The following is a 15500-nucleotide window of genomic DNA, read 5'->3' on the forward strand; positions in this document are numbered from 1 at the left end:
TTAACAGAGTCCTAAATTTCTATTGATAAAACTCTTTTTAACTCAAGCTTTCCGCAATAAAGAATTTTTCCAAATTCTGCATAAGGGTAACATTTTAACTCCAAATTACATCAGAGTGATCACCTTTCCTAATTGAAACAAAACAAAAGATAAAAAGATAAAAGACACAATTGCCAAAGATATCATGTCTAGATCTCAGGGTATGGCTCAATGGTAGAGTGCTTGCTTAGCAAACAGGAGGCCTTGGGTTTGATCCCCAGCTCACACATAAAAACATTTTTAAAATATTACATGTATATATGCCTTCATATGCATATGTATGTGCATATGTATATTAAATTATTTATTAAATATAAATATATTGAGTATTTAAAATACATATGCATACATATTACACATATGCATATGTATTTTTTAATTCTTAATATTTAAAATTAGTCATATTTAATATTTTACTATTGTATATACATGCAAATATGTGTACATTTCTAATTATGTATAAAAATGTTATATATGTATGTATATATATACACACACATACATATTTTCTGCAATCAACAAAAGCAATTTTGGCCCCAAAATCTAAAACCAGATATTATTTATAGCATTAAGCAAAGGTTCACTTTCCTATCACAAACAAAGCAGGGAAATGAGAGTTCCACAAAACAAAGCTATCTTCTTCTAATCCTACAAATACTTCCCCACATTATTATAATGGAAGATTATACAACCTGCCCTCCCTGGCCCAAATCAATTGGCAAAAATCAGAGTTTTAGGAAAAGTATAACTTGCAAAATTCTAGCCATCTACTGGTTTCCAGACTGTAGTATAATAGTCCCTACAGCCCTCATAAAACAGAGTTCCTCTGGCCAAGTAAGCCCAGAATCAGACAAGTCAATCTCCCTACAATCTAATATTACTAAAGAACAAATGTGCCACACACCCTGTGAAAAGAAAACACTATGAAAGTATCACTTCTCTCTGCTTCTCAGAGCCAGAGCTGGCTGTGGTTCTCTAGAGCCAGCTGTATTCACATAAAACCTCAATGGCTTTACCACTTGGCCACTTCCTGTTCATCCTTGATGTTTAAATGTAAGAGTCCTGGATGGGCTGAGATCTTTGCAGAAGAAATAAGAGAACAGGTAAACCACTGTAAATAAATATATAACTCATGTCTCCAGAGTGAGCGAACCTACGTAAATTTCTTTTAAGCCTTACCATGCAGCTGGTGCCAGGAAAGAAAGAAAAATGTAAGTTAAGGAATTTAATCTTTCTTTCACCAACCTATCACCCATCCCTAAACCTAAATCAAACAGTCACCAAGTGTTTACTGACCTCAACTCGGGGTACTTTACAAAAATACAAGTGGAAAATAGCATCACTGCTCTCAGAAAGTTTATAATCTGACTAATATACATAAAACAAGCCAAGCATGGTGGTGGTACGTATCTATAATCCCAGCAACTCAGGAGGCTGAAGCAGGACGATCGCAAGTTTGAGGTCAGACTCAGCAACTTAGAAAGTCCCTAAGCAACCTGACTTTAAAAATAAAAGGGGCTAGGCATATAGGGTAAAGCACTCCTGGGTTCAATCCCCAGTAATCCAAAACATGAAAAAAAACAGATAACAGTATTTTTAAAGAACATTAAGATATAAAGAACACAGACGTTCGTTCCTGAGTTCAAGAACCCTAGCCATACATTCCAAAGTCTTCAGTTCTACTGTAGCACCTACCACCTATGCTTGTCATTACCATTTAAGATAGCTCTTAAAGAAAGCATTAGGAATTTATTCCAACGGGAGATGTGACCATTCTTATCCACAACCTCAACTAAATAATAGGTATGAACATCCCAATATCTTACACCTATCAAATTTCATCTTCTTTCCAAAACACAAAACCTAAAGATAGCTGAACAATAAAAGACCACACACAAAAAGAATTACTCTCCTAAAGATATCAGCTTGTAAAAATTCATATTAAATATCTTTACATAATAAAAAATAACTATTTTTTAGAAGCTTTTGGTAAGTTTTCTTAATAAAAATAAATCTTGAAGTACTTTCTTTTGGAGAAACATCACCCTATTTAAGACTCTTGTTACAAAAAAATTTTAAGATTTCTAAAGATATTAAATTCCTCTTCAAGACAAACCGTACTGTAGTGTAGATTGGTATCAGTGCAGGTGCAACTACAACTGATCAGTTTGCTACTTCTGAGGGGCAATAAGAAACCACAGGCAAATGTATATCACTGTTGACTTCTCTATTTCCTCTGTAAAATGAACAGTTACCAACTTCCTATAAGAATTTTGAAGTAAACAGTGTATGAGTAAATATTTATGAAGTATTTTATCATTATTGATTTTTTTTTTTTTAAGAGTAAGACTACTCCCCTTCTCCCAATCATTCACTGGGCAAAGTCCTACTGCCATTAAAACTTGTTCTGCAAGTCTCTGGAGTCTAACTTAACATAAATGGAGTCTGCTCACTGTAGCACTGCTCTTAAGCTTGACAAAAGGGGTTATATAAATATGAAGACAAGACAGACCCTGGTTGTACCTCCTGTTTTGTGTTCCTACAGTACAGGTATAAACCTTAAGTGGACTATTTGTATTGTGGTTGTATCATGGTTCTTGGAACAATAACACTGGGAACACTATAGTGAACAAGCTTACAAAGCAAACAGAAAAGTCAAAAACAGGTTACCGGTCTGTCTCTCAAAACAGACTATGACAAACTAGTTTTTACATACTTCATTACTATTTTCACAGTTTACATTAAATAGCAGTGGAACTGAGCCAATAGCAGGCTCATGAGGAAAAATTTCACTCATTAGAATCACAACTTGTTTGTTTTTAATATTTTTAGTTGAAAATGGATATAATGCCCTTATTTTATTTTTATGTAGTGCTGAGGACTGAACCCAGTGTCTCATACATGTGAGGCAAATCTCTACCACTGAGCCACACTTGTTTGTTTGTTTGTTTTTAATATTTTTCTTTAGTTGTAGATGGACACAATGACTTTATTTATTATTGTGTGGTGCTGAGGATCAAACTCAGTGCTTCACATGTGCTAGGCAAGCACTCTACCACTGTGACCCCAGCCCCACAACTTGTTTTTAATAAGGGTTATTATAATGAGGGTATTTTAGGACTAAACATTATACTACTGGTCTGAAAAGTGCTTCCCTGTATAAAAGGAAATAAAATTTACTAAAGAATGATTTTATCTACAAATAAGTATCTTAGCTCCACTTTTTCATCATGAAGCTCACTGGAGCTTGGTAGAATTTTCTTGTCTATACTCCCAGGCAGTATTCAAACTTCACAAAAGGTATGGTCAAGATTGAGGCTTCCTTTTTAGAGGGATCATCTAACGCTGGTTATATATATATATACAATGAGGAACCAGTGAAAACAATTTGACTCTCCATATAGTACCCCAAAGATTTCCCTGTGTGCTTTAACTGACTAGAGAATTATCAGTACACTCCTGGGTCCAAAAGATGAGAAAGTTCATTTCTCCTCAAAACAGAATTTGACTCCCTAAATCAACATATTAGGTGAACTACACAAAACAAAGTTCAACCTAAAAAAGCCAATAATCTGAGAAGATCGCCTTATATGAACAAGCTTTTCACAATTTTTCTTTATTTAAATAATAATAAAGTTCCTAGTCTATACTTTCAGTACCAAAGAATTTCTTTATTGTGAGTTTAAAGCAATATGGGGGTGAGGGGGGTATCTCCCTAATTCCTTTTCTGAAATTCACTGGATCAGGTGGGTTTAAGAATTCAACTTAATACAGTACATAAATCGTAAGTTACAAATCATTCCCAGTACCTGATAACTACACAGTAATTAGGAAAATAGTGTCAACAGCCTCCCTTTAGGTAAAACCAGATATTGCTAGCAAATGTTTACGCTGAATTTATGGGAAAATTCTTGCTTACATCTTTTTTTGGGTTTCAAAATTTTTAGATCAGGGATTGTCGCTCTTTGGAAGGAAAAAAAAAGTCTCAACAAATAATAATACATGCTATCATCTAAAATAAAAAGAACTAGCTGATACTTCCATGAGAAACATTACAAAGATATTTAAGATAGGAGCTATGGTTGTAGCTCATTGGCAGAGCACTTGCCTAGCATGTATGAGGCACTGGGTTCAATACTCAGAACCACATAAATATAAATTAATGAAATAATGGTATTATGTCCGTCTACAACAAAATAACAAAACCCTTAAAAAAAAAAAAAAAGATATTTCAAGATAGTCTTGAAACAGCTATAATTACCTGCATAGCTGGAAAGTTACAGTCAATTCAATCTATCTACATATTGCCATCAAGAGATTCAATATGAAACATTCTTTAACTTTATTCCAAAGCAGGATCACATCGAAAAACAGTTCCCAAAACAGATCAACATGAAAAACATGTCAATAGCAGGCATGTAAGCAAATGGGACACTGAGCAAATGACAAAGTGAGCTGGATATAACAGGGCTTCCAATCAGGAAATATTCCAATCAGAAAAAAAAAAAAAGGATCTTACTCCTGCTCTACAAGTGACCATATAAGCTCAGATTCACTTGTGGACAAACCATGCTTCCACAATTAAGTTCAAAGCCTAGATTTTTTCCTCTCCAGTGACACAAGCAAACCTCTTATTTACTCCCAAGAACCTCAAACAATAACATATGCCTCCAGTTGACTATGATAATCCCTCCTAGCAGGGATTCCCACTCCATGCCCCACCAAGGCTCCCAGCTCTTGCTGAGAACAGCAGCACATTTGCTTGTTGACTGGAGCAGCCTCAGATCAAGTCCAACCTGTGTTCTCTACATTAGACACCAATGAAGTAGTGGAGGAGTAATTATAAGCTGATCCTGCTCACAACAGCTCACTGGCAGAACTACCAGGAGCAAATAAACAATTTTTGAGGGAGACAGCCTACAGAAAGACTTCCATTTCATAACCAGAATGTTGTTTCATCAGTCTGATTATGACAAATTCAGAGAAAACCCTTAGTTCAAATTCATGTACCTTCTTAATACCTGAAACAGTGATGGCAAAATGACATCTTGAACCAAATTTCTCAAATTTTAATAACCAAAAATATAGTAAGGTATGGTATTGGTTAAAATTTTTTTAAGTAATAATTTCTGTCCCGTCTCTTGTCTCAAATTGTTTTACTAAAATATTTTGAAGACTTCATCCCTGAGTCAATGCAATAAAAATTTAAACAATTTCTTATCTATTCTCATTTCTGTACGATCTTTAAAGGTGATATTTTAGTACCCAAGCAATTTACAGTAGCTTGAATGACTCACCATGGTGTTTATGAGAGCACATATTTTACCTGGAACACAAAAGAGCATTTTGAACATACAAAAAATGTGGTTCTCTCTATAAAAAAATACATTTTCAGGACTGGGGATGTAGCTCAGTGGTAAAGCCCTTGCCTAGTGAGTGCAAGGTCCTGGGTTCAATCTCCAGTGCCACAAAAAACAAACAAACAAAAATACACATTTTCTTCCTAAGTAGGGTATGTTAAAAAGTTACAGGATGATCTGGCTGGAGACAGAAAACAGGCTCAAATAAGTTACATTACTAACAAATCTATCTGTGTTTTAGTTTATGGAAATAACAGCTTCCTCCCTACAGAAACAATTTTCTCCCTAATCATAGGCTTCTGTAGAAGCAGAAAAAGTTCAGAAATAAAGACAACTAAAGAATATGCTTCAGAACTGGGTTTCCTGCTGGGGATAGTATAGGCCAGTATCCCATTTGACCCTGTCCCTACTCCCAAAATACAAAGAAAAACAAGGGGAAGACGATGGTGCCACAAGCCAAGCAAAACACATCTTCAGAACTTGTTTTACTGATGGTTAATGAAAAACATGTATATTCTGTGACATATATGTTTATGCTACATAGAAAGTAAAATGTGCATTAATATTTAAGATGATTTCTTCTGCTGACTTGCAACATGTTGCTTCAGGCTACTAGTGGAGTTTATGTCCCTTATCCTCTGCCATTAGGAAGAAAAGTGGACAAGCTGGAGATGTAGCTCGTTAAACAAATGTTCAACCACACCTAGCATGTACAAGGCCCTGGGCTCAATCCCCAGCACCACAAAAAAAAAAAAAAAAAAAAAACAGAAAGAGAGAAAGAAGGAGAAGGAGAAGGAGAAGAAAAGTCCTATCCTGGAGACTCTTAACATTCTCTTCAACCTGTCTCCTGTCTCCCAGCTAGTCTATCCTTTCAGGTCACATAATTTTTATCTTATTTTTTTATACCTCATTTCAGAATTTTAAGTAGGTAGAAAAAATGTAGAGAAAACACTACATTTTAATAATGGTGATGCCTAAGCATTGCAGAACATTTTCAAAAGGCATACACATTCTATTCACCATTCTATATGCTACCATACCTCATCTACAAATAACAGCATTAAAGCCAGGCATGGTAGTGCAAGCCTGTAATCCCTCCAGCTCAGGAGGCTGAGGCAGGAGGATGGCAAATTCAAAGCAAGGAGCTAAGCAACTCAGTGAAACTCTGTCTCTAAATAAAATACAAAACAGGGGTGGAGATGTGGCTGAGTGGTTAAGTGCCCCTGAGTTCAATCCCTAGTACCCCCCCACCACCAAAAAAAAAAAGACAGGATTAAGAAGAAATCAACAATCAACTAAAAGAAGGAAGAAAGGTTAAAGTTCTTAGGTACCCGATGAGCTTTCACAACTACTCATCCTTGATTACTTTTCAGATTCATAATACACATATAGTTTTATGGCACTAAAAAGCAGTTGTGAGGGGCTGAGGTTGTGGCCAGTGGTAGGATGCTTGCCTCACATGTGTGAGGTACTAGGCCCAATCCGTCAGCACCATATAAAAACAAATAAACAAAATAAAGGTATTGTGTCCATCTACAACTAAAAAACTAATATTAAAAAAAAGCAATTTTGGGGCTGGGGCTGTAGTTCAATGGTAACGCACTTGCCTCACATGTGTGACGCACTGGGTTCAAACCCCAGCACCACATAAAAATAAATAAAAGATACTGCGTGTTCATCTACTAAACTAAAAAAAATTTTTTAAAAAAGGAAATTTTGATAAGCTGTCCATATGAGGACATTTTCTCACCATTACTACCGACAAAGCGTTTCATTTTCTCCAATAAGAAATGAGATAATGTCTATAAATTACTTAGTATAATGCCTAACATACAATAGCAATTCAATAGACACTGGCTATTATTATTATTATGTAACTTCTGAAGTTTTACTTAAGAAGATGCCGCATAATAATGGGTAGTGATCATTTTTGAAGTAGCTACATGGCAGGGCGTGGCAGGCAATACATAGATACTCTCATTTATTTAAATCTCACAAGGATTCCAAAGGTAGGTATTATAATTCCTCTTTCACAAATGAGAAATTTAAGTCAAATGATTTGTCTATGACCCCATAGCTAATCAGTTGCAAAATACTAATTCCAAACCAGTTGTCTGGCTCCTAAATTCAACTCTTCCTACCACACAACATTGCATCTCTCATAAAAAGTAAAAAATTCAAGTCTTACTGACAAGACTCCAATTAGATTCCACTCCAATTTAAAAAACACAGAGAATGAAAGGAATTCCCTCTCTAGTCATGGCATACTCTTTTATACAAAAATACAAATGTGTACCAAATGTCATCATCTACCTTTCATATGTTAATAAAAATTTATATTTTTACATTAAATAATCAACCAAAGGGGCTGGGATTGTGGCTCAGCAGTAGAGCCTTCGCCTAGCACGGGAGGGACCCAGGTTCGATCTTTAGCACCACATAAAAATAAAGGCATTGTGTTGTGTCCATCTACACCTAAAAAATAAATATTTTTTTTTTAAAAAAAAGGGCTGGAGTTGTGGCTCAGTGGTAGAGTGCTTACCTAGCAAGTGTGAGGCACTGGGTTCAATTCTCAGCACAAGATTTAAAAAATAAATAAAGATGTCCATTTACAGCTAAAAATATTAAAAAAAAGAAAATCAAGAAAGTCACTAATTTTATACACCTAACTCCAGCACTATATCAATTCTTGGCCTGGTCACTTATCTCCCTGAGTGCATTTCCCTAAGGAATTCATTCAGCTTTAATTATAACTTAAAGGCACAAAAACAGAGTCTATGTCTTCTATCAAAAAAAAAAAAAAAAAAACAAAAATGTAAATTGGGTAAAAATGTATGTCCATACAAAAAGGTGTTCACTACCACATTAATTATAAATTAATAAACAAAATTCTGAAATGTCAAGCAATAAAGAACTGACTTCAGTTATGCAATATCCATCCCAAACAACTGCATATAACAATTTTAATCCAACTTTATCAAGAATCTTTAGTAATACGAGAAAATATTAATGATAAAATATTAAGTGAAATAAAAAAGCAGTACAGAAAATGAAACCATCATTAAGATCTCAACTTTGCTATCTATCAGGGAAAAAAAAATCAGGACTATAGGGGGAAAAAAATGAAAACATAACGATTTTCTCTGGATAGTAAAATAAGGGTTTTTTTCCTTTCCATGTTGCTTTTTCTATTCCCCAGTTTTCTTTACAATGACAACTATGTATTAATTTATAAGCAGCAGTAAGATCTTTATCTCCCACCATCCTTCTCTCATAAATCCCCAAATTAGCCAAGAGTCTGAGGTCTTGTGATTATTTTATCTGTTTGTTTTGTTTTGATGCTGGGGACTGAATCCATGGCCTCACACATTCTGGGCAAGCACTTTACTCCTGAGCTACATCCCCAGACCAGTTGTATAAAATTTAAAATGCTCAGAACAATTCAGCATTTTCATTATTTCCAGTGCTCCATTTTCCAATGGTGTCATAACTACAACCTTGAGTCATTTTTCTTACCTACAGAAATTCAACCCTTCATATTCTATCAACCCTTTACTCCTAGTATTTTTCCTTTCTACTTTCTATACTAACATAAAATTCAAACCTTTACCAGCAGCTCATCCCTGAATAACCACAAAAGTCTCCTGAATAAACAAATGTTTTCCTTATTCTATAGCCTCCCCACTAATAATTCACTCTATGCCATTTACTGTTCTTGGAGCATTAAGTGTATTAGCTCATTTAATCTTCATAACAACCTCACATGAATAGCTATATTGTTAGTACTCCTTTACAAATTAAGAAACAGAAACACAGAGAGGTTAAGTAGCTTACCCAAGATCAACCAGTTAACAAGTGATAAAATGTGTATGTAAACTCATGCAAAATCATTCCAGGTAACAGTATATGACATGAATTCAGGAATGGTGTCAATACAAACCAGCTTCTCTTTCTCCAAACTGTATAGGGCCTTGGATGGAGCCAAATTCCATTTCTGGGTATCTCCTCATGCTAATCCACGCCTGAGAGGCCAGTTCTTTTCCCTAATTCATTTTCCATTATCTCCTTCACAAGACAACTCTGAATTCAAAACTTCTGAGTATTCCTTAAGCCTGTTCCCTGAATCTATGGCACATCTTGATTCTTATGAATTTAACTGAAATTACATTAATGTGCAGTTTCTGACATTTTTTGTTACAGAAATTTACTTTACAATTCTACATTTTATCTTCAGGTTACCAGTTTTCAACAACATAAAGCAGCCAGTAACATTCAGGCATAATTATCAATTGCTCAAGAACCGAAAAGGGTATCTGGTTTTAATAAAAGAATATATTCTATACAGCCTTGTTAAATACAAAGTGTGAAAACAACTGTTCTTATATTCAAGGTTGAATATCTTCATCTTTATCTTCCCATTCCAAGAGAATCTAAATCTTAAAACTCAAAGAAGACAATATACCATAGGATAGTTTAAGAAAAAAAGAAACTTGAGTTTTTATTTAGACTGTTTATGAAAACTGACAAAAACCATCAATACAGCTATGCTTCCCTACATACCATAAGTATCTAAAATGCTGTGATCTAATCAAGTCATTTTTCAAATCCATTAGATCCACAATAGCTTGAACATTATAAGAATTGTTCTAAAGAATATATTCTACTCATGGGTATAATCTTGTCCCTAGTTTTTCAGTTTTCCATTTGTATTTTCACATGTAAGTTGTCACTAAAAGACCCCTTTGCTACTTAATTTTTCCTCTGCTACTTAACTCTTCCCTTAAATGATCTATTAATAGCTTACCATATTTATTTTAAAATATATTTTCCACCACGTCCCTGCTGACTATGCAGTTACTCTCATTCATCACTATAGTTTACACAGAGCAAATGTCTAACAAGCTTAAATTATAACAAATATATATAACTAAAAATTATAGTTTATAACTATAAATTTCAACACAGTGTATAATATGACCCACACCCTATACATAACAAACATTAAAATACCTTAAAGGAAAGGCCAAACCTAGTTTTCCTTCTGTTTAAAAAAATCACCATTCCTATTCTACTGTAGTTCACCTTAAAAACACATTAGTAAAATTTTGGTTTTCTCTTAATTTTTTTTCTTGGTAAGTTCAAATAACGCTACAGCAATCTGAAATGTTTACTAGGGCAAGTAGACATTTAATAATCTTAATATGCTTAATATGATGTGTAGGTATTTAATAATCTTACCACAGATTTTTTTAATTATCTGAGAAGAGAATGCAATTATAAAAGGGCAGCATCAGGAATTCTTGTGATATGGAACAGTTTTTTTGTCTTGATTGTATCACTATTAATAACCTCATTGTGATATTGTACTACAGTTTAGCAAGATGTTACCATTTGCAGGCAAATGAGTAAAGGTTACACAGGATTTCTGTATTGCTTCTTACAACTGCATATAAATCTACAATTATCTCAAAACAAAAAGTTTAATTAAAACAAAATCACTGAAAAGCAATTAATGAGAATTCATTAATATTTTTCTGGCCTTACATCAATATTTAAAAAAAAAAAAACTATGTATCTCTGAATATCCTTCTCACTCCAACTGATCAGTAACTGAAGAATGATAAACTGTATTCCTTTTTTAAATTTAAAAATTACAAGAAGATATTTCTTAAAATAGTTCCCAAAACTCTTAAGATGAAACTTATACTATTACAAAAGTCTAATTTGAAAAAGGAAAAGGAAAACTTTAACCTCCTAGTTAAAGTAACTTTCTAGATAGAAGCATGAAAGACAAACTCAATCAATACAAATGGCTTATAAAATTATACCACTCCCCTCCAACATCTCTTACTACTTGGATTAAAATACAAAGGAAATTTTCAGAAAACATTCAAATACTTAATCTAATATTTTTTTTAATCTGCATACTCAAACCCTAAAGTTGGGGGTTAGGAGAATTAAATACCTGAACCATATCCATTTTATCAATCCTTTCCACAAACTTTCTTTCTATATACTACCTTAATAGAATACCTCACCTTTCACTTCCACAGAAACACTTTTCTCAAGGTCACTAGAGAACACCTCACACAGCAAATGGATAAATTCACAATGAAACTATACTACAAAAGAAATTAATACCTTGATGAAGAAATAACACTATAATAAACTCTTAGAGATGAAAAATAGTAAATATATCTTTTACATAACTTTTGACGAAATGTCAGCTATCATATAAGTTGCTTTGCTTTAGAAGTAAGATACAGATAATATCACATATTATAATATATACTGTATACTTCCAGCTAAAAAAAATTCTAAAAGTCTTATATACTATTTCTCAAAAACAATCTACTATGAAATTAAGACATTCTCTAAAAGGACAAATAAATAATCAAGAGAAAACTATACTGCACAATGTTAAATTATCATCTTCAAAAAGAACTATACTGCACAATGTTAAATTATCATCTTCAAAAAGAAATAGGCATAAGGTTTTGCAAATTTTTTTTCGAAGACAAAAAAACTCTAATCTTTATAGTAGCACTTCAAAAGCAAAAATCATTTCTTTAGCTCCTTACATGCTGCAAATAAACAGGCATTATAATGTATTACATAATATCCTCTGAAATCAGGGCACAAGATTATTCACATGTCAATAAAGTATATAAAAAATATAAATAAAATATTACTCTGTCAATTTCTCTTAGACATTCACTTTAAGATAAAAAATGGCTACAGTGAAGCCTTATCTACCCTATATTTGACATAAAATAATCACATACCATTTTTCCTCTTCTTAAATTTAAATCCACTCACTAACTTTGAAGGTCACAGCTTATTTTATTATAATTTTGGGGGGCATTTAAAACAAACCACCCAGGTAAATATTTCCATGTCCACTGAATACAGGTGTTTAAGTTCAAACTTTCAATAGACAAATGATAAAACTAAAAATTTCCTACTCCAAAGAATCAAGTGTGACCACTTCTACAAAACAGAATAACATTTTCTTTGTGTAATGCAATGAAAGGAAGCTAGCAACTCCAATGCCATGCTTGCAATCCACATGTGAGTTTAAACACTTTTTAATTTCACAGACTATAATTATTCTTGATATAATTGTTCTTATTCTAAAATTGGGAAGAATTTATAATAGCAAGTTTCTGAAGTCCAAGTCCTAGTTCTCATTAAGTATCCAGTTAAATATATTTTCCTTGCATCTATCTTCAAAAAATATATATTATCCAAACGTAAGTAAGAACAATATAAAATAATATCACTACTCATTGAAGGAAATATACAAGGTTAGACAAAGGCAATTTGAAAGTTCCTGAAAATGAATTCTTAGTTGTAAAAACCAAAATGTCTTCAAAACACAAGACTATATCCAACTTCTATATTTATAATTTTTTTCTATTTCCCAAAACAGTAAAATTTCACATGATTACCAGTAAAAATGAGATGAGAGAAGAGTTGGGATTTGGCTAACATTTCATGATATCCTTTTGAACAAATGTAATATTTTATTATCTGTTAGGCTATAAAATGCTTTACTTATTTGAGATGCTAGATAGCATGCTATATTTTCCCCACAAGTTGTAATTTCATAATTAAAAATGAATTTTAGTAAAGTAGTGTATGATCTGATACATTTTTTAAATGTGAAGTGGAATAAAGTGTTAAATTAGTTATTCAAATTCCCAGTGTTTTGTTCTCACAGTATTTTAAGAAATCAACTATCAGTTTACTAGGGTAAATAAAAAGCACTGATCAAAAAGCAATTACTGCGTTTCAGCTCAGAGATCTGACACTTGGTTTTCATATGTTGCTGCTGCTATGGCTTTACTATTTTCCATCTCTCTGAGTACCAAGGAATAAATTCAAACAGAAATTATAGCCTTTGTACATCAGAATGGACTTAACTTCTGGAATATTAATTTTAAAATGATGAGTTTAAAAAAAAGTTAGAAAAAAATGGAATGTCTAATAATGGAACAAAATAGTTATAAATACACCAAAAATAAATTCAAAGATAACAGCATTGGTATAGAAATAGGAATCTAATAAACATTACCCTAATGTAATGTGAATATAGAACAGACAGAACTTATTCATCTAAGACATATAATTTAAAAAAACATAAGTTTATATTCATTTCTAACATTTCATCCATTAATATTTTAGATAACTGCCCATGAAATTAGTTACTTATAAATTTCCAGTAGCCAACTTTTAAAATAAATACATCTTACTAATTATCGCATGACTCAATTATTGTATACACATAATCAATAATAGTATTTTACCATTTTTTTAGAATCCAGGTTTAGTGACAGTTAAAATTTAGCAAATTACATATATATATGAAAAAATTTGTTTTAAAGACCACTCATGGACCATTTTTTGTGACATTTTTCTAAATATAAAGGTTTGAAACAATCCTTTGAACTCAAGATGATTTTCAATTTTAAATTCATAGGAAAATGAACAACTTTAAATCTGTATTGAAATTCTTGTAACTGAATCAATGAATCTTTAGCAAACAGTCCATGTTTGATCCTTTTTTTTTATTTATAATTTTAACTTGACACACTAGAAAATGGCATGAAAAGAGATACTAAAATGCTTCATACTTTTTTACTAAAATGTGTTACACCACCAAAATATGAGTTTCTAGTTTTAGACATCTTACCTGATCCACTGAACTGACTGCTTCCCAGTGTTGTTGGTCTGGTTTTCCCACTATTAACAGGTGGGGAAAACATCTGCAAAATAACCCAAATGTATCTATTAATCCTGAATTCTTCTAGATTCTTTGCAAATAAAATTCCACCAAGTGTCATTAGTTAGTTACTATATTTCATAGGGAAGTTGAAATAAAATTGGAGATACATTCAGACTCAGAATGGAAACACTGATACTGTTTCCTAATACTATTTGGAAAAAAACTGACTACATTCTTTTCTGAAAACCCAGTCATTTACATGAAGATTCCGGTTTAATTAAGTTTAAATAGTAAGTTTCTACCCATGATCTTCACTTTGGAACTAAGTGAATCTCATTATATTAACATTACTTAATATGCACTTACAGTCAGAATCATGTCCAATGAAATTACTATGTACAGTAAGGATAACACAGTCCTATAAAGCAGGTATTAGTCCTGTCTTCTAATAGCAGTTGATAAAGAAATTCAAGCCAGCCCTGTGGTTTCACCATATATTTTTAAGATATTTCCCGGTTGAGACTACAGATAGAGTGCGTACATGTATACTGTATGTGCACCTTAAAATAAAAGTACTGGCTCAAATAGCTGAAAATTTTAGCCCTGGATTCACTTTCTTGCAGCTGACATCTTTCAGGTACCATAAACATATCTTAGGGAGGAAAATGGTGAGAAGAGTTGAAAAAAAACAATTTGTCTATATACAGTTTAAAATCACTAATAATCATCAGGGTCAAAGAATGACTCAACCAAAGCTCATGATTATATTGTTCTTCTTTTAACTGGTTAAATCAAACGACCCCTCTGGCATTAAAGTTTGAAATCTGCAAGTCTAGACATTACATCAAAGTTCAGGTGTCCAACTTGGGGGAGCTGGACTCCAGCCCTGAGAACTACTGCTCAAAACAGATGGAGTTCACCCCGCCTAGTGTCTAGGTCTTTCCCCCCTCTTTTCTGCTTGCTTTTTTCCTTGTAAACCTCAGTAGAACCCCAAGATGCCGTGGAACGCTTTCCTACCGCACTGAAGTCCAGCAGGTCGCTCAGTTCCTTGTCGGTCCCTATAGCGGCCATGCGCTGCTGCTGGGAATTCATCTTCGGCCACTTCTAGCAGGTCCTAAGGCAGGGGAAAACGGGCTGAGCGAGAGACCACCGAGGCCCAAAGTGTGTGAGGGGATGGAAAGAGGCGTAAGGGAGGAGGAAAAGCACTGGGAGCGCCCAGCTGACTTCCAATTCCCACTCCTTCCCACCACGGCGCGAGCAGGGGGCGGGAGAGCTCAGCGCCCGCGCCGGGTCCCTGAATCCACGCGTTCCTCGGCGCGGCCCGAGAGCGACGCGGTGGCTCCCGCAACTCGCCGCCTCTCCCTCAAGTTTCC

At 33.7% G+C, this 15500-nt stretch overlaps 1 protein-coding gene across 11 annotated transcripts in view; it reads right to left on the reverse strand.

Moving 5' to 3' along the window:
* Window positions 1–15429, reverse strand: part of Tcf12 (transcription factor 12) — a 339696-nt gene extending 324267 nt beyond the window's left edge. For 3 of the 11 annotated variants that reach the window (XM_048793154.1, XM_048793153.1, XM_048793152.1), the window contains exons 1-2: window positions 15145–15429; window positions 14095–14167 (exon numbers count right to left, since the gene is read on the reverse strand). In XM_048793154.1, coding sequence (XP_048649111.1) covers window positions 14095–14167; window positions 15145–15219 — 148 coding nt within the window. In that variant the 5' untranslated portion in view covers window positions 15220–15429. The remainder of the gene's footprint in view (window positions 1–14094; window positions 14168–15144) is intronic. The other 8 variants (XM_048793156.1, XM_048793158.1, XM_048793157.1 and 5 more) reach the window with 8 other exon arrangements.
* Between the last annotated feature and the right edge of the window lie 71 nt (window positions 15430–15500).

Source organism: Marmota marmota, unplaced genomic scaffold, assembly GCF_001458135.2.
Source record: "Marmota marmota marmota unplaced genomic scaffold, marMar, whole genome shotgun sequence".
Taxonomy (NCBI): domain Eukaryota; kingdom Metazoa; phylum Chordata; class Mammalia; order Rodentia; family Sciuridae; genus Marmota; species Marmota marmota.